This window comes from Acipenser ruthenus, chromosome 19, assembly GCF_902713425.1.
Source record: "Acipenser ruthenus chromosome 19, fAciRut3.2 maternal haplotype, whole genome shotgun sequence".
Taxonomy (NCBI): Eukaryota; Metazoa; Chordata; class Actinopteri; order Acipenseriformes; family Acipenseridae; genus Acipenser; species Acipenser ruthenus.
Window position 1 is genome coordinate 32,863,782 of NC_081207.1, and position 18,420 is coordinate 32,882,201.

At 45.4% G+C, this 18,420-nt stretch overlaps 2 protein-coding genes across 4 annotated transcripts; both read left to right on the forward strand.

Moving 5' to 3' along the window:
- Positions 1–1,773: 1,773 nt before the first annotated feature.
- Positions 1,774–11,532, forward strand: LOC117968413 (tektin-2-like). 2 transcript variants are annotated; one of them, XM_034916071.2, is made up of 4 exons: positions 1,774–2,182; positions 3,135–3,240; positions 10,774–10,853; positions 11,022–11,532. In XM_034916071.2, the coding sequence occupies exons 1-4, from the start codon at positions 2,157–2,159 to the stop codon at positions 11,221–11,223; spliced, it is 414 nt and encodes a 137-aa protein (XP_034771962.2). In that variant the 5' UTR covers positions 1,774–2,156; the 3' UTR covers positions 11,224–11,532. The 2 variants fall into 2 exon arrangements, 1 of the variants encoding a protein (XP_034771962.2); XR_009307811.1 differs by lacking the exons at positions 1,774–2,182; positions 10,774–10,853; positions 11,022–11,532 and adding exons at positions 5,366–5,744; positions 6,035–6,545 and having other exon boundaries at positions 3,130–3,240.
- Positions 11,533–14,599: 3,067 nt separating this feature from the next.
- On the forward strand, positions 14,600–17,671 carry LOC131698787 (ubiquitin-like protein 4A-A). 2 transcript variants are annotated; one of them, XR_009307812.1, is made up of 3 exons: positions 14,600–15,084; positions 16,477–16,743; positions 17,004–17,671. XR_009307812.1 is itself a non-coding variant. In XM_058992926.1 (3 exons), the coding sequence occupies exons 1-3, from the start codon at positions 14,763–14,765 to the stop codon at positions 17,112–17,114; spliced, it is 525 nt and encodes a 174-aa protein (XP_058848909.1). In that variant the 5' UTR covers positions 14,736–14,762; the 3' UTR covers positions 17,115–17,671. The 2 variants fall into 2 exon arrangements, 1 of the variants encoding a protein (XP_058848909.1); XM_058992926.1 differs by having other exon boundaries at positions 14,736–14,909.
- The last annotated feature ends 749 nt before the right edge of the window (positions 17,672–18,420 follow it).

Consider the following 18,420-nt stretch of genomic DNA (forward strand, 5'->3'; position numbering starts at 1 on the left):
GTTTGCTGACTTCAAAACAATACACGCGTCCAAATTCAGATTCCAAAATACATTTTAAAAAAGGTTTTTGAGTGGGTGCGGAGCCAAAGCGCAGGCAAGCAGGCAGTGAGGCACACTGCCCCCTCCCGTGGACACACACCGGTACTACAGCCAGAGGGGAATGTGACGCTGGGAGTCCTAGCAACACTGCAGCCGAATTAATGACGTGTGTTATTATTAATATTATTATTATTATTATGATGATGATGATGTTTGTAGGAATCACGATTTCTGTGATTTATGACTCATGCTGTGTAGGGCGTCTCGTATTTTTATCAGAGCGATGTCATTTTTCACAGTTTTGTTCACTCAGCTTTCACGGGCAGTTTCCCTTCCCAAGCTCCAGAGGTTCACATTGAAAACTGCGAACGCTATCTTCACAAACAGCGACAGACGGGCCAATCGGGGCGGGGACGTCACAAACGCGCTCGAGTCATGCGGAGCCGCCGCCACGGAGGCGCTCGGCTCCCTCCAGTGGACACGCAGCGGTACTGCAGTCGGGAGGCGCTGGAAGATTATTTGATGAATTCCTTACCGATGCGGCTATCTCGTGGAGAGAAAGTGGAACGGTTACGTCATGTCCTAAACAATCTGATTGGATAAAAGACAAGTCACAAATTAAATGACTTCTGATTGGCGAACGCAGTTAGCGAATCAAAAGTTAGAAATGCGTTACCTAATTTGTATAGACCCTATAGCTGTCCAAGGTGCGCACCTGTTTAAAAATATACATTTATTATTAATAAAACATTTTTTTAGTACACGTGTCCACGTCAGTATTTTAATCATATTATATTTTCATGCTTTTAGTGAAGAATTGTTTTACTATCAGTCATATTTTAAAACGGGCAGTTTCGAAATAACCAAAGTAAACAACGATTCTAAACCGGAACGTGCCTGAAGGAATCAACTGTAGTTCTCTTTTATAGCGGTTTAAAATGTATCTGAAAGTATATACGGGTGTTTGCAATAATTTAATCACAGACGTAGATGCGTGTGTATTTCAGTATGCTAACGTGACGTTTTTCAGCAGGTTTCATTTGGTTTTATGAAGCAGAATTAGTTAACACTCAAATCAACCCCTCGACAGCAGTTCTACTAAATGTCCACACGAGGGCAGCATTGGATAGGAAATGAAAGCTAAAGCCTCGTCTGTCTCCCTGAAGTTCGCTACCAATTGTAAAGAGCAGAGGACAGCTCAGCCGGAGGCGTGTGTCTGTGTGAAACGACTTTATTTCATGTGATAAGTTTGTGGAAGAAGGACGCCATGTGAGGAGGCGTTTGCTCTTGTTTTACACAGACTACGAGGGACAGCGCTCGTTAAACCAGGTGAGTGCATCTCGTTTACTTTGTTTATTATTCAGTGCAGCGGTTGTTTTTGAATCCCGCATTTTTAATAACAAATGGCCGTCCGGACCCGCTTGTGACTGTTTGCTGAGTGGCTTTTAATAATGTGTTTGTCTTTGTGAGCTCTGATCAGCAGGGTGCGGTTTCCCCGGCTATATTGACTGGGGGTCATCTTTATTGTTTATAATCGTACGTTGTTATTGCCTTTTAGCTCTTGAGCATAATAATCTCAATCCCGTTTGAAATGACACTAAGTGCATTTGCATGGTGGCAGATGAGGGATGTCGCTTCACTCGAGGCTTGTGTACTGATGAAGATGTAGTTTCAGTGTTTAATGGTTATCCTCTCACTGTGTGTGTGTGTGTGTGTGTGTCTCTGTGTGTGTGTGTGTGTGTGTGTGTGTGTGTGTGTGTGTTTGTGTGTTCTTGTCTCTCGCCTGTCCTGTGAGGATGAAGATGTAGTTTCAGTGTTTAATGCTCATCCCCTCAGTGTGTGTCTGTATGTTCTTGTCTCTTGACAGGTCTGTGAGGATGAGAAGGTCTCCACAGTCTGGAGTCTGGTCTCTGACAGGCTCAACATACCTGTCAATCAACAGGGACTCCTCTACAAAGGCAAGGCGCTGGCAGGTAGGCTGAACAGCACAGCACAGCACAGCTCACCCCTCCTCTCACCCCTCGCCTCACCCCTCCTCTCACTCCTCGCCTCACCCCGGGTCAGTGTGGCACAGCCTGCCTGCTCTTCTGAACAAACACTTCAGCCCTGCCGACGCAATGAGAGTCTGGAGCAGCAACACGAGGTAACCTGAACACAAACACACAGACACACACACAGACACACACAAACACACACACATATAGAGGCTGGAGCAGCTACACAAGGTAAATTGAACACAATAAACACGGCTACACACACAATCCTAGCTGCAGTAGATGTACAATGTTATACAGACACACACAGACACAGCTGTACAGTGACACAGAGACGCACACACAATCACAGCTGTAGCATACACACTCTGAAATGCAGGTGTAGAGCAGCGTGTAGTTGTGACTCTGTGTCTCTCTCCTCCCCCTCTCCTCTCCTCTCCTTACTTTGTTTAAAAGAATAGAAGCACACCCAGTGAGCAAGGCATTGAGCAGCCCCACATCCCGCTTCACAATACCGCTACATATTGACTGACTGTTCGCATTGTGTGTGTTTGGTAAGACAAACCACATTTTCTACTTCTACTTTCTACGATTGGGCAAGTCAGCGGTTGTTTGATAACAGAACATAAAACATTACAGAGCGGGTTGAACTGCATTGCTGCAAATCAAGGCCCTTTAAAATGTGTACCTTCCCAGCTCAGGTATTGCTGAGGTAAAGAGACACTTCCTACAGGAGGACAGGACGTTGTCAAGGAGGGGATGTCGTCACGTGTCCTGAGGGCTTTCTTAAAAACATTGTTTTATTATTTCTAAGCGTACGTTGTTACTGCCTTTTAGCTCTTGAGCATAATAATCTCAATCCCGTTTGAAATGACACTAAGTGCATTTGCATGGTGCAGATGAGGGATGTCGCTTCACTCGAGGCTTGTGTACTGATGAAGATGTAGTTTCAGTGTTTAATGGTTATCCCCTCACTGTGTGTGTGTGTGTGTGTGTGTGTGTGTGTTCTTGTCTCTCGCCTGTCCGGTGAGGATGAAGATGTAGTTTCAGTGTTTAATGCTCATCCCCTCACTGTGTGTTTGTGTGTTCTTGTCTCGACAGGTCTGTGAGGATGAGAAGGTCTCCACAGTCTGGAGTCTGGTCTCTGACAGGCTCAACATACCTGTCAATCAACAGGGACTCCTCTACAAAGGCAAGGCGCTGGCAGGTAGGCTGAACAGCACAGCACAGCACAGCACAGCTCAGCACTCAGTTAAAAAGGATGCATGTTATTCTACATATATCTATTAACAGTAACACCTGCAAACAAAGTGTTTTCAATCTTTTATCATCTTTGAGTTGCATGAAGTGTTTTAACCCTATGCTGCCTACGGGGAATAAACATATCCGGTCATAAACATGATGCCTTTCTGTTTAAACACTTGTAGTTTTGGAACCTTAAATCAGAAATGAAAACCCAATACACCTACAGAAAGGCATTAAGTAGATCTTTCCATTGATGTAATTTATTTTGTTGTGGGGTGATTTTATTTTTATTTTCATATGAGCTACACCTCCCCAAAAATTATCGAAATATGAAAAATAATAAATAATATTTTAAAAAATTGGTCAATTTCAACCTCTTTCCAAGAGTTATATATATATATAAAAAAACTAGAGTATATTGTAGCTGCACAATTTTCCAAGGAATTCAAATCTGAAATCAGAATTGAAATATCTTGCACAGTTGCAGAGCTAGATAAGGTTTTGCAATGCCTAGTATTTTACAAAAATCAACCTCCGAAATGGCAAAGGCAGACCAGGATTAAAACTTGGCAAAAAGTGAGACTGGAAACACTGTTGCCCTGTTTGAGATACAATTATATTTCAGTATAAAAATAAAGAAACAACACACAAGTTATCAAGTAAAATGTTTAATTTTTTTATTTGGAAAAAAAAGTATATTACAAATAAAACTTTGAAATTAAGAATTTTATTTGGGAGGGAGGGAGACAAAAAAAATAAAACGTTCCATATTGTGCTGTATATATTTATTATCAAAACTACCCTGCAGTTGAAGTGCTGGACTGGGGCTCCTCCAGATCACTCTCCTCCTCCTCCTCCTCATCCTCCTGCAGCAGCTCTTCATCAGGGAGGTCCTCCTCCATGGCGTACATGCCCTCGATCTCTTCCTCAGTCAGGGCCCTCCTCCTCTTCAGTGACTGAACCACATGCTGGAGCTGATTGTCTCCATCCATTTTGTGGCTTTCACACACCCACATAAAACATTAAAATAAATACCAATTAATAATAATAATATTAATACTAATATTAATATTCTGCTCCATCCTTTTTCACACACATAAAACAGTAAACAAGTAATAAAATACATGGCTAAATAATAATAGTGACAACAGCTAAATAATGTTTTCTGTTTACACACAGTAAACGAGTAATAAAATACATGGCTAAATAATAACTACAGCTAAATGTCTTTGTTTTTTACATAGGCTACATACACAACGTAAAAATAAAAACTAAACAAGGTGTTTCTCATTCTTTTACACATCGAATAAAAAGTTAAAAAATAATAGATGCATAATTCAATAATAACGACTACAGAGAAATAATGAATCGACTAGAAAAAGTAAAACACAGACGTACACAAACGCCTAACTTTGCATCACATGCGATAGACCTGTTAGTTTTGCCTTCTCTCCTGAGGAAAAACAAGTCTAAAATAAAACCGTATGTGAAACTAACTATAAGAAAGATGTTTAACAAAACAAACAAACAAAACAAAACGTGGTGTTGGTACAGTAGCTCCTCTCGTCTACAGCAGTCATGAAGTTAGCCCTGCCCAGCAAGCAAGCACACACACAAGAGACACAGCGAAAACAAAACAAAAATAAACACTGCAGATGTACTCAGCACAAAAAAACAATATCAAGTTGAAAAAAACAACAACAACAATATGGTTAATTAGCCCAAGTACCTCCCGTTTAGATGATATATAGATTAGCACTCTTGGGATTGTAAAACTGGAGATACAGAGCTTCGACTCTGCTGTGCACTCAGTCACAATGGCGCCAGCAGAGACTCGCCCTTGTAATCAAAATATTATATGTCCCGCCCACCCTAGCCCTAAACCAATGGTATCATGACAAGCCCCGTAGTCATGGCTATGACTCATACTTTAAAAAAACAAAATTGCTGATTGGACGGCAGAGATATGACGTGTTTTGTCATCGTAACAAAAGTTATGAAATTACACCGAGTCAGCAGCTGAGAGTTAATCTACCTGGTCTTGAATCTCTCCTGTTTCTCCCCCTCCCTCTCTCTCTCTCTCTCAGATGAGCACAGACTGTCACACGACTCCATCGCTCCCGATTCCAAGCTGAACTCGTTGTGACGCCCCCAACAGAGAAAGTGTCACCCTCGCAAGAACAGCACTCCCTGTGTCACCCCTCCTCTCAGACCTCACCCCTCACCCTCGCCTCACCCCTCCTGTCACACCTCACCCCTCGCCACACCCCTCCTCTCACACCTCACCCCTCCTCTCACCCATCGCCTCAACCCTCCTGTCACCCCTCGCCCCTCCTCTCACCCCTCGCCTAACCCCTCCTCTCACGCCTCGCCTCACCCCGGGTCAGTGTGGCACAGCCTGCCTGCTCTTCTGAACAAACACTTCAGCCCTGCCGACGCAGTGAGAGTCTGGAGCAGCAACACAAGGTAACCTGAACACAATACACACACACACACACAGACACACACACACACACACACACACACACACAGTGAGAGTCTGGAGCAGCTACACAAGGTAACCTGAACACAATAAACACTGCTACACACACAATCCTAGCTGCAGCACATGCACAGTGTTATACAGACACACACAGACACAGCTGTACAGTGACACAGACGCACACACAATCACAGCTGCAGCACACACACTCTGAAATGCAGGTGTAGAGCAGCGTGTAGTTGTGACTGTGTCTCTCCCTCTGCCTCTCTCTCAGGATTACGAGCGGAGGCTGCGCTTGTTGAGCCTGGATGATATGGAGCGGCTGGCGACTCGCATGCTTCACCCTGAGGCTGTGGAGTGCATGGAGCTGTCCTTCCTGGACTGAGGAATACTGCTGCTGCCCTCTCCACCTCTCCCTTCTCTTCTCCCCTCTCCCCTCTCTCCTCTCCTCTTTACTCTCTCCTCCCCCTCTCCTCTCCTCTCCTTACTTTGTTTAAAAGAATAGAAGCACACCCAGTGAGCAAGGCATTGAGCAGCCCCACATCCCGCTTCACAATACCGCTACATATTGACTGACTGTTTGCATTGTGTGTGTTTGGTGAGACAAACCACATTTTCTACTTTCTGCTATTTTAAAAGGAGCCCAGTTTGGTGCAGGAGGCTTGTGGGTAACAGAGTGTGTTTTTGCTGGGGACTGCAGCCCTTCCATTACCATTGCTCGTAGAGGGGAGATTGTTTTACTTTCAAGCCTTTTTCTTTAATAAATCCGGACGTTTGGAAATACATACTGTGTGGGCGTTTCCCTTCTTCATGGCTCCATGCAGCATCCTGTCACACAACAAGTCCTGAAAGAGGATCTATACATATTTATTCTCAATCACCAGGCAGTAATCGCAGCTACAATACAGACACACAACGTGTCACTTTTATTGGCTGAAACTTTAAACTACGACTAGAAGCCTCTGAAGCCTTTTCATGGCCCTCCACCTGTCCTTGATCAGAATGCTGTCCTTCCTCTAAGGGGTCGCTTTCCATGCTAATCTTCCGTTTCCTCTGCAGAAAGGACAGGACAGTGTTCACAGAGCTCCCTTCACTTCCGCAAAGCCAAGACATCCAGGCTCTTGTGCTGCTTTGCTCCCCAGCGCCCGAGTGCTTGCTGGCAGTGCTGAGGCACGCTCACCCTGAACAGCAGCGCTAGCTTTGTCTATTGAGGAAGGCTTGGCGCTCCCGTTGGTTCATCAGTAATAATGATTTAGTGGAGACAGTACAGTGCTCGGGGGGGGATGAAAGTTTACATCAGAATAGAAACTTTGCACAAAGTCAACCTGCTGGAAGTGGAATCATTTCTGCTGCGCAGCTTCAGATTCCACAGCTTGACGAGGAACACAATATAAAAAACACATGTTCCTCTGGAAGCCACACAGTTATTATATATATGATTAGTGTTAACACTCATAGCATTGACCTGGTATCCCTGGTATTTACCTCCGAGCCCTGCTGTGTAACAGGGGTGTTTCATAATCCCTCCTCTCTTCAGTGGCATGAAAGACTGCAACTGTGCAGTCAGCGCCAGGATTCTCAACTCCTGCAGTGCGACCTCTGACAAGGGAAGTGAACCTCATATACAAGGTTAGACAACAAGGCAGTCACAAGCAGACAGGTGGTGCAGTGGGCTAGTTCACTAGCATGCTGTGCTGCTTACCTTGGGGGACTGAGTTCAAATCCAGGTGAGTTCCTCCTTTGTTTTCAAAGACTTGGTTAATTTCTTATATAAGACAATGAAAAAGCAGACTACTCCGTGGAAGTAAGATGGACTGGGTTCAAATCCAGGCGAGTTCTTTGCTTGTTTCAAAGAATGTGTTAATTGAGCTCATATATAGTGTGAACCAAAGCTTTCCTGTGGGAGCTGGTGGCGCAGTGGCTATGCTGATGGCCTTCTCTCCCTGAAGACGGTGGTTCGAATCCTGGTCCCGGAGGCGAGTTTCTGAGGTAAGTAATGCTGTTGGTTGTGAGTCATGGTGGTGGTTGTAAATCTGGGTGTTGACTGTAAGTAATGATGCAGGTTGTAACTAACGATGTTGGTTGTGTCTCCACAGACGGAGGAGGGCCGTGTGCCCTGAAGAGGAGCCGGAAGAGGATGAAGAGGGGGCTTGGGCCCCCGGCTGCGGGGGGAGTGGAAGACAGGGGTGTTGGTACCATGGGGGAAGGAAAAGCAGGAGGTGTGAACATGGGGGAGCAGGCAGGGATGTTACCTTGCCCTTTTGCCCTGCAATGGGCCCGATCAGCTGAGCTCTAGAGATGATTATAGGACATAAGATATCTTTAACGCTCCCTGTCAGGGCAAAAGGAATATCCCTGCCTGCCTGCTCCCCCATGTTTACACCACCTCCTTCTTTTCCTCCTCTCTGGTACCAACACCCCCATCTTCCACTCCCCCCACGGCCGGGGGCCCCAGCCCCCTCTTCATCCTCTTCCGGCTCCTCTTCAGGGCACACAGCCCTCCTCCGTCTGTGGAGACACAACCAACATCGTTAGTTACAACCTGCATCATTACTTACAGTCGACACCCAGATTTACAACCACCACCATGACTCACAACCAACAGCATTACTTACCTCAGGAACTCGCCTCCAGGACCAGGATTCGAACCACCGTCTTCAGGGAGAGAAGGCCATCAGCATAGCCACTGCGCCACCAGCTCCCACAGGAAAGCTTTGGTTCACACTATATATGAGCTCAATTAACACATTCTTTGAAACAAGCAAAGAACTCGCCTGGATTTGAACCCAGTCCATCTTACTTCCACGGAGTAGTCTGCTTTTTCATTGTCTTATATAAGAAATTAACCAAGTCATTGAAAACAAACAAGGAACTCACCGGGATTTGATCCCAGTCCCACAATGTGGGCAGCACAGCATGCTAGTGAACTAGCCCACTGCACCACCTGTCTGCTCGTGACAACCCAGCTTTGCACAGAAGCCCTTATATCATCCTCTTTATATTATTTGTATGCTTAGAGCACTGACCCCTTGTCCTATTACGTAAACACAAGTCTATCAAAATAGGTAAAGTGTTTGAAAATGAAAAGGAAACACCTGCTCTGGGTTTGAACCCGCTACCCAGGGAATCACGGGTCTCTGCTCTACCAACAGAGCTATCCAGCCGACTGGTGCTGATGTTGTTTGAAACACATTATTACATTGTGTGGTGAGGACCTGGGGGCGAAGAGGTGATTCTTAGCTTTGTTTAATTTGTGATGAACTGGATTCAAAACCAAACCTTATAAACAGGTAAGTTTAACAATATTTTTGAAATCAATAAATTAACACTTGTGCTTTACATGTGTCTTGAACCAACAACCTTGGAAGTCAGAATCCAGTGCTCTACCACCTGTGCTAGCCAGAGAGCTACTCTCTCCTGCTGCCAAATGACCTCCAGTACATTAACTAATGATTTGTACAAAATGTATATCACTCCATTGGAAATATCCAATAAAAGAGTCACTTCTATCATGTCTTTGACAGATGCAAACTACAAGGTGCTGTGAAAACAGAAGATTTCAATCTGTATCCTGGATATGATCCCAGTCTCTCAAGGGAAAGAGCATTTAAGCACAGGGACTGACCCCACTGCACCACCTAGCAGCTGTCCCTGAAGTTAGATTTACATTGCCTACAAGGTAAAATAACCAACTTGAAAAAAAAAAAACAAGAAAAACATGCACGTTGCACGGGGTTTGAACCACCAACCCTGGGAATCAGGGCCCTGTGCTCTCCCAACTGAGCCATCCTACCAGCTGTACTGCTGCAGTCATTTGTGACTTGAACTGGACTAATGATCTGTACAACATGGAGGTGATTACTGCCTTGAAAATATCCAATAAAAGAGTCACTTCTGTTGTATCTGACAGATTCAAACAAACAGACGCCGTGGAGAAACAAAACAAGCACACAACACAAGACTTCAAACACAACGCTGGTGTTTACTTATCAATTCTTTTTTAAAGTCTCTTAATCAGAGAACACCAGTCATGCTGTGCCATTGAATTGTGGGTCTGGTTTTAAACTCAGTTCACTTGTCCTGTGAACTGGCTTTGAACCCAGACCTCCAAGGTGAAAGGCAGGCAAAGCTAGTGAACTAGCCCACTCCACCACCTGGCTGCTTGTGACAAACCAGCACTCTAACCTGGTATATGAGATTCACTTCCCTTGTCAGAGACTGCACACACATGCAGAGTTGCATGCCACTGAAGAGAGGAGGGATTATCAAACCCAACCCTATTATACGGCAGCTCTATAAGGTAAATGAAACAATATTTCTGAAAATGAGGGGAAAAAAAACATAACTTGTGTTTCATGTGGGACTTGAAACAGTTGTTAAGAGAATCTGAAGCCGATACGCTATCAACTACACCAATCAGAAAGCTCTCAAAGCACCTCAGATGCTCCCCAGTATTTGAATTCTTCATGAGTGCAGCTGAGGGGTTGCAAGGATGCTGAAATAGACCAGCAGCTCAGACCCCCTACTGAGTTTACCTTTAACATTACTTTGTTTTTTGACAAAAAAAAAATAGAACATTGAAACGCACTAGGATGTAAACAATGGACTAATAAACCAATAACTCGAACATTTAATAATACAAAATAATAAAATCAGTGTGAAATGAATGAAAAACGACTTAGGCATACTTGCAGCACAGCCAAGGGGCAGACTCAGCACTTTGTATTCTAACACCTCATCTGAATTGTAGCATTTTATCATGTTTCTCACATGTAAAAATGTTGCATTTAATTCATTGAATTTTTTTTATGAGGATGTTAGTGTAAGCTGGGTTGGTGTCCTTGCCCTCCCCTCTCCCCTCTCCCCTCTCCCCTCTCCCCTCTCCCCTCTCCCCTCTCCCCTCTCCCCTCTCCTCTACACTCTCATCTCCCCTCTCCTCTTGCCCCTCGCTGTGTGTTTCTGAAGCTGTTTCTTTGCTCTCGATATTAACCCCGTCCTGACTGTCTCATGCAGGTGCAGCACGGGCTGACAGATGAGGTTCAGCAGCTGGAAGGCACCATGACTGCTCTGAAGCAGAAACGTGCCCAATCACAGTGAGTCTCTCCCCCCAGCACCCTCTTCCCCTCCTCCCCCTCCCTCTCCTCCCCTCGCTGTGTGTTTCTGAAGAAGAAACATGCCCAATCACAGTGAGTCAGTCTTTGTCAGTCTGCAGTGAGGCTGGTTCAGTGTTGCTCTGGGATTAATGTCCATTTCCTCTCCAGGGACGTCCTGCATGCTCTGTCCCAGCAGCTGACTCGTATCGAGGAGGACATCGCCTGCAAGACCAGCTCCCTGTCCCTGGAGAGACGTAGCCTGGACACACGGAGCAAACTGATCGTCCCACCAGAGAAACAAGTCCCTGAAACTGACACCTTCAACCGCACCCTGAGCCCTGTCAAGAGCCGCCAGCTGGAGCTCGCTTGACAGCTCCGCCTCCCCATGAAATAAAGAAAGAGATCAATAAATATTTGTTCTGTAAAATCATGCTTGTTCAGCACTGGGACTCTGTAATGAATGCACTAAAGTACATTTGTTAGAGTTTTAAATATTATGAATCTGTGTCATACACTGTGATCACGTTAAGTGTTAATAGAGGCTGACATCACACACAATCCATCTGTCTTATAAATGACATCACACACAATCTGTCTGCCTTATAAATGACATCACATACAATCCGTCTTATAAATGACATCACACACAATCCGTCTGTTTTATAAATGACATCACACACAATCCGTCAATCATACGTTGTTATTGCCTTTTAGCTCTTGAGCATAATAATCTCAATCCCGTTTGAAATGACACTAAGTGCATTTGCATGGTGCAGATGAGGGATGTCGCTTCACTCGAGGCTTGCGTACTGATGAAGATGTAGTTTCAGTGTTTAATGCTCATCCCCTCACTGTGTGTGTTCTTGTCTCTCGCCTGTCCTGTGAGGATGAAGATGTAGTTTCAGTGTTTAATGCTCATCCCCTCAGTGTGTGTCTGTGTGTTCTTGTCTCTTGACAGGTCTGTGAGGTGTTAATACAATTCCATTATTGATTGAATCTGCTTTTCAAATGCTTGGTGTTTCAAACCAGCTTTAAAATAACCTTCAACAATCATTTAAAACATGAGGCTCTTTCACAAATCACTGTGAGGGCAATGAGGAAGTGAATACGAAACTACCATGAAACTCCTCCACTAAATAAACACATTACAAAACAGAAACAAATAGACGTGCGCATTGAAAACAGAAGGACGCATTGTAGGCATTTCAAAATGAAATATACTGAGCCTCTCCGGGACCCGTCAGGACACAGCGGCGAGCGCTTAACCGCAACATTACTGGACAAGCCCGGCGGCTGACCGCCCCCAGCGGCGTCCCGAGGAGCTCGCAGGATTTCCAGCGCTTCACCTGGTCTCTAGTTTCCAGCGTCCTCGCTGACCCACACAAACCCAACGACTCGTTCTCTTCATCTGACGTGAAAGCGCACAACGGGTCTCTTTATAGACCTGGCAGCGGTGACGTCATAAGAACACCACCCACCTCCCCTCATGTGATAGGCTGCTTCTGTTCTGCTTTTCAGCCAATCGGCCATGCAGGGCGTCTTTCCCCCGAGTTAACATCGTGACTGTGAAATTGTGTGTGCCTTTGTGTGTTCATGTTACTCTGTGTTCATGTTAGTCCCTCGTCTCTGTAAGCGCTCAGTCCCGTCCCCATTGTCTAAAACAAGCAACGGTACATCGCATCTCCTCTTCAGTCACTGCGTGTAAACTGGAGCACGTGAAGCGTCCTGTCTCCAACGCCATAGAGTTCACACAAACTGTCTGCAAATTAAAAAAAAAAACTGTTATATTAAAACAACCCTCTGTGAAGCACTGACACGAACGATTCTTTGTGTTAAACTTAATGCAATTCCATCAGCTACACTCGTTCATCTGCAATTCAAATGTTTGCTGACTTCAAAACAATACACGCGTCCAAATTCAGATTTCAAAATACATTTTAAAAAAGGTTTTTGAGTGGGTGCGGAGCCAAAGCGCAGGCAAGCAGGCAGTGAGGCACACTGCCCCCTCCCGTGGACACACACCGCTACTACAGCCAGAGGGGAATGTGACGCTGGGAGTCCTAGCAACACTGCAGCCGGATTTAATGACGTGTATTATTATTATTATTATTATTATTATTATTATTATTATTATTATTATGATTATGATGATGATGATGATGATGTTTGTAGGAATCACGATTTCTGTGATTTATGACTCATGCTGTGTAGGGCGTCTCGTATTTTTATCAGAGCGATGTCATTTTTCACAGTTTTGGTCGCTCAGCTTTCACGGGCAGTTTCCCTTCCCAAGCTCCAGAGGTTCACAGTGAAAACTGCGAACGCTATCTTCACAAACAGCGACAGACGGGCCAATCGGGGCGGGGACGTCACAAACGCGCTCGAGTCATGCGGAGCCGCCGCCACGGAGGCGCTCGGCTCCCTCCAGTGGACACGCAGCGGTACTGCAGTCGGGAGGCGCTGGAAGATTATTTGCTGAATTCCTTACCGATGCGGCTATCTCGTGGAGAGAAAGTGGAACGGTTACGTCATGTCCTAAACAATCTGATTGGATAAAAGGCAAGTCACAAATTAAATGACTTCTGATTGGCGAACGCAGTTAGCGAATCAAAAGTTAGAAATGCGTTACCTAATTTGTATAGACCCTATAGCTGTCCAAGGTGCGCACCTGTTTAAAAATATACATTTATTATTAATAAAACAGTTTTTTTAGTACACGTGTCCACGTCAGTATTTTAATAATATTATATTTTCATGCTTTTAGTGAAGAATTGATTTACTATCAGTCATATTTTAAAACGGGCAGTTTCGAAATAACCAAAGAAAACAACGATTCTAAACCGGAACGTGTCTGAAGGAATCAACTGTAGTTCTCTTTTATAGCGGTTTAAAATGTATCTAAAAGTATATACGGGTGTTTGCAATAATTTAATCACAGACGTAGAAATATAACCAAGATTCATGACGACCATTGTATTGATAGAGCAGTTGTTTAAATAAAAGAGCAGCGTCAGTTTTGGAAATATCACATTTTATATTTGTGTCAGTTTTTAGTTAAGTAAATTGGAAAATTACAAGCGGTGTGTATTTCAGTATGCTAACGTGACGTTTTTCAGCAGGTTTCATTTGATTTTATGAAGCAGAATTAGTTAACACTCAAATTAACCCCTCGACAGCAGTTCTACTAAATGTCCACACGAGGGCAGCATTGGATAGGAAATGAAAGCTAAAGCCTCGTCTGTCTCCCTGAAGTTCGCTACCAATTGTAAAGAGCAGAGGACAGCTCAGCCGGAGGCGTGTGTCTGTGTGAAACGACTTTATTTCATGTGATAAGTTTGTGGAAGAAGGACGCCATGTGAGGAGGCGTTTGCTCTTGTTTTACACAGACTACGAGGGACAGCGCTCGTTAAACCAGGTGAGTGCATCTCGTTTACTTTGTTTATTATTCAGTGCAGCGGTTGTTTTTGAATCCCGCATTTTTAATAACAAATGGCCGTCCGGACCCGCTTGTGACTGTTTGCTGAGTGGCTTTTAATAATGTCTTTGTCTTTGTGAGCTCTGATCAGCAGGGTGCGGTTTGACTGGGGTGTGATTCCCCGGCTATATTGACTGGGGGTCATCTTTATTGTTTATAATCGTACGTTGTTATTGCCTTTTAGCTCTTGAGCATAATAATCTCAATCCCGTTTGAAATGACACTAAGTGCATTTGCATGGTGGCAGATGAGGGATGTCGCTTCACTCGAGGCTTGTGTACTGATGAAGATGTAGTTTCAGTGTTTAATGGTTATCCCCTCACTGTGTGTGTGTGTCTCTGTGTGTGTGTGTGTGTGTGTGTGTGTGTGTGTGTGTTTGTGTGTGCTTGTCTCTCGCCTGTCCTGTGAGGATGAAGATGTAGTTTCAGTGTTTAATGCTCATCCCCTCACTGTGTATGTTCTTGTCTCTTGACAGGTCTGTGAGGATGAGAAGGTCTCCACAGTCTGGAGTCTGGTCTCTGACAGGCTCAACATACCTGTCAATCAACAGGGACTCCTCTACAAAGGCAAGGCGCTGGCAGGTAGGCTGAACAGCACAGCACAGCACAGCTCAGCTCACCCCTCCTCTCACCCCTCGCCTCATCCCTCCTCTCACTCCTCGCCTCACCCCGGGTCAGTGTGGCACAGCCTGCCTGCTCTTCTGAACAAACACTTCAGCCCTGCCGACGCAGTGAGAGTCTGGAGCAGCAACACAAGGTAACCTGAACACAAACACACACACACACAGACACACACAAACACACACACAGTGAGAGGCTGGAGCAGCTACACAAGGTAAATTGAACACAATAAACACGGCTACACACACAATCCTAGCTGCAGCAGATGTACAATGTTATACAGACACACACAGACACAGCTGTACAGTGACACAGAGACGCACACACAATCACAGCTGCAGCATACACACTCTGAAATGCAGGTGTAGAGCAGCGTGTAGTTGTGACTCTGTGTCTCTCTCCTCCCCCTCTCCTCTCCTCTCCTTACTTTGTTTAAAAGAATAGAAGCACACCCAGTGAGCAAGGCATTGAGCAGCCCCACATCCCGCTTCACAATACCGCTACATATTGACTGACTGTTCGCATTGTGTGTGTTTGGTAAGACAAACCACATTTTCTACTTCTACTTTCTACGATTGGGCAAGTCAGCGGTTGTTTGATAACAGAACATAAAACATCACAGAGTGGGTTGAACTGCATTGCTGGAAATCAAGGCCCTTTAAAATGTGTACCTTCCCAGCTCAGGTATTGCTGAGGTAAAGAGACACTTCCTACAGGAGGACAGGACGTTGTCAAGGAGGGGATGTCGTCACGTGTCCTGAGGGCTTTCTTAAAAACATTGTTTTATTATTTCTAAGCATACGTTGTTATTGCCTTTTAGCTCTTGAGCATAATAATCTCAATCCCGTTTGAAATGACACTAAGTGCATTTGCATGGTGGCAGATGAGGGATGTCGCTTCACTCGAGGCGTACGTACTGATGAAGATGTAGTTTCAGTGTTTAATGCTCACCCCCTCACTGTGTGTCTGTGTGTGTTCTTGTCTCTCGCCTGTCCTGTGAGGATGAAGATGTAGTTTCAGTGTTTAATGCTCATCCCCTCACTGTGTGTCTGTGTGTGTTCTTGTCTCTCGCCTGTCCTGTGAGGATGAAGATGTAGTTTCAGTGTTTAATGCTCATCCCCTCACTGTGTGTCTGTGTGTGTTCTTGTCTCTTGCCTGTCCTGTGAGGATGAAGATGTAGTTTCAGTGTTTAATGCTCATCCCCTCACTGTGTGTGTCTGTGTGTGTGTGTGTGTGTGTGTGTGTGTGTTCTTGTCTCTTGCCTGTCCTGTGAGGATGAAGATGTAGTTTCAGTGTTTAATGCTCATCCCCTCACTGTGTGTTCTTGTCTCTCGCCTGTCCTGTGAGGATGAAGATGTAGTTTCAGTGTTTAATGCTCATCCCCTCACTGTGTGTGTCTGTGTGTGTGTGTGTGTGTGTGTGTGTGTGTGTTCTTGTCTCTTGCCTGTCCTGTGAGGATGAAGATGTAGTTTCAGTGTTTAATGCTCATCCCCTCACTGTGTGTCTGTGTGTTCTTGTCTCTTGACAGGTCTGTGAGGATGAGAAGGTCTCCACAGTCTGGAGTCTGGTCTCTGACAGGCTCAACATACCTGTCAATCAACAGGGACTCCTCTACAAAGGCAAGGCGCTGGCAGGTAGGCTGAACAGCACTGCACAGCGCATCACAGCACAGAACAGCTCACCCCTCCTCTCACGCCTCGCCTCACCCCGGGTCAGTGTGGCACAGCCTGCCTGCTCTTCTGAACAAACACTTCAGCCCTGCCGACGCAGTGAGAGTCTGGAGCAGCAACACAAGGTAACCTGAACACAAACACACACACTGCTATACACACACACACACAAACACACAGACACACAGTGAGAGTGTGGCGCAGCTACACAAGGTAACCTGAACAAAATAAACACACACACTGCTATACACACACACACACCGACACACACACACACAGACAGAGACGCACACACAATCACAGCTGCAGCACACACACTCTGAAATGCAGGTGTAGAGCAGCGTGTAGTTGTGACTCTGTGTCTCTCCCTCTGCCTCTCTCTCAGGATTACGAGCGGAGGCTGCGCTTGTTGAGCCTGGTTGATATGGAGCGGCTGGCGACCCGCATGCTTCACCCTGAGGCTGTGGAGTGCATGGAGCTGTCCTTCCTGGACTGAGGAATACTGCTGCTGCCCTCTCCCCCCTCTCCTCTCCACCTCTCCCCTCTCCTCGCCAAGGAGGGGAGGTGAGGAGAGGGAGGAGAGAGAGGAACCTGCTACTGAGGGAGCTGCAGCTCTGAGGAGAGGGAAGAGAGAGGAACCTGCTACTGAGGGAGCTGCAGCTCTGAGGAGAGAGAGGGAGGAGGGAGAGGAACCTGCTACTGAGGGAGCTGCAGCTCAGAGGGGAGGAGAGAGAGGAACCTGCTACTGAGGGAGCTGCAGCTCTGAGGAGAGGAGAGAGAGATTAGAGAGAGGAACCTGCTACTGAGGGAGCTGCAGCTCTGAGGAGAGAGAGGGAGGAGAGAGAGGAACCTGCTACTGAGGGAGCTGCAGCTCTGAGGAGAGGAAAGAGAGGAACCTGCAGCTCTGAGGAGGAGATCAAATCTTTCTTCAGGTGTTGTTATTTTGATATAGTTTTGAGGTTGAATATTTCAGTCCAGGTTTGAAGCACTCACTCTTCATTACTGATATTTAAATCCAGAAGAAACACAAAATAAATAAAAATCTGTGTTGAAGTCTTTGTATTGGGGTTGTTCATTTTAAATGCCATGTGTTTACAGTTACCAGTTCTACATTAAACAGCAGAAATAATGTTACTGTCTTGCCAGACCCAAGAGCCTTTTCATTTCTCAGGCTAGCAGACCCTGGCCTTGAAAAAAAGAAATGCTGTTCTCCTCGGTTCTGCTTTTATAAGCTGGCACCTCTGCGTTGTTAACGAGCTTTGTGAAGCAGAGACGTCTTGTGTTAATACAATTCCATTATTATTGATTGAATCTGCTTTTCAAATGCTTGGTGTTTCAAACCGGCTTTAAAATAACCTTTATTATTGAAGTGTGTTCAACAATCATTTAAAACATGAGGCTCTTTCACAAATCACTGTGAGGGCAATGAGAAAGTGAATACGAAACTACCATGAAACTCCTCCACTAAATAAACACATTACAAAACAGAAACAAATAGACGTGCGCATTGAAAACAGAAGGATGCATTGTAGGCATTTCAAAATGAAATATACTGAGCCTCTCCGGGACCCGTCAGGACACAGCGGTGAGCGCTTAACCACAACATTACTGGACAAGCCCGGCGGCTGACCGCCCCCAACGGCGTCCCGAGGAGCTCGCAGGATTTCCAGCGCTTCACTTGGTCTCTACTTTCCAGCGTCCTCGCTGATCCACACAAACCTAACGACTCGTTCTCTTCATCTGACGTGAAAGCGCACAACGCGTCTCTTTATAGACCTGGCAGCGGTGACGTCATAAGAACA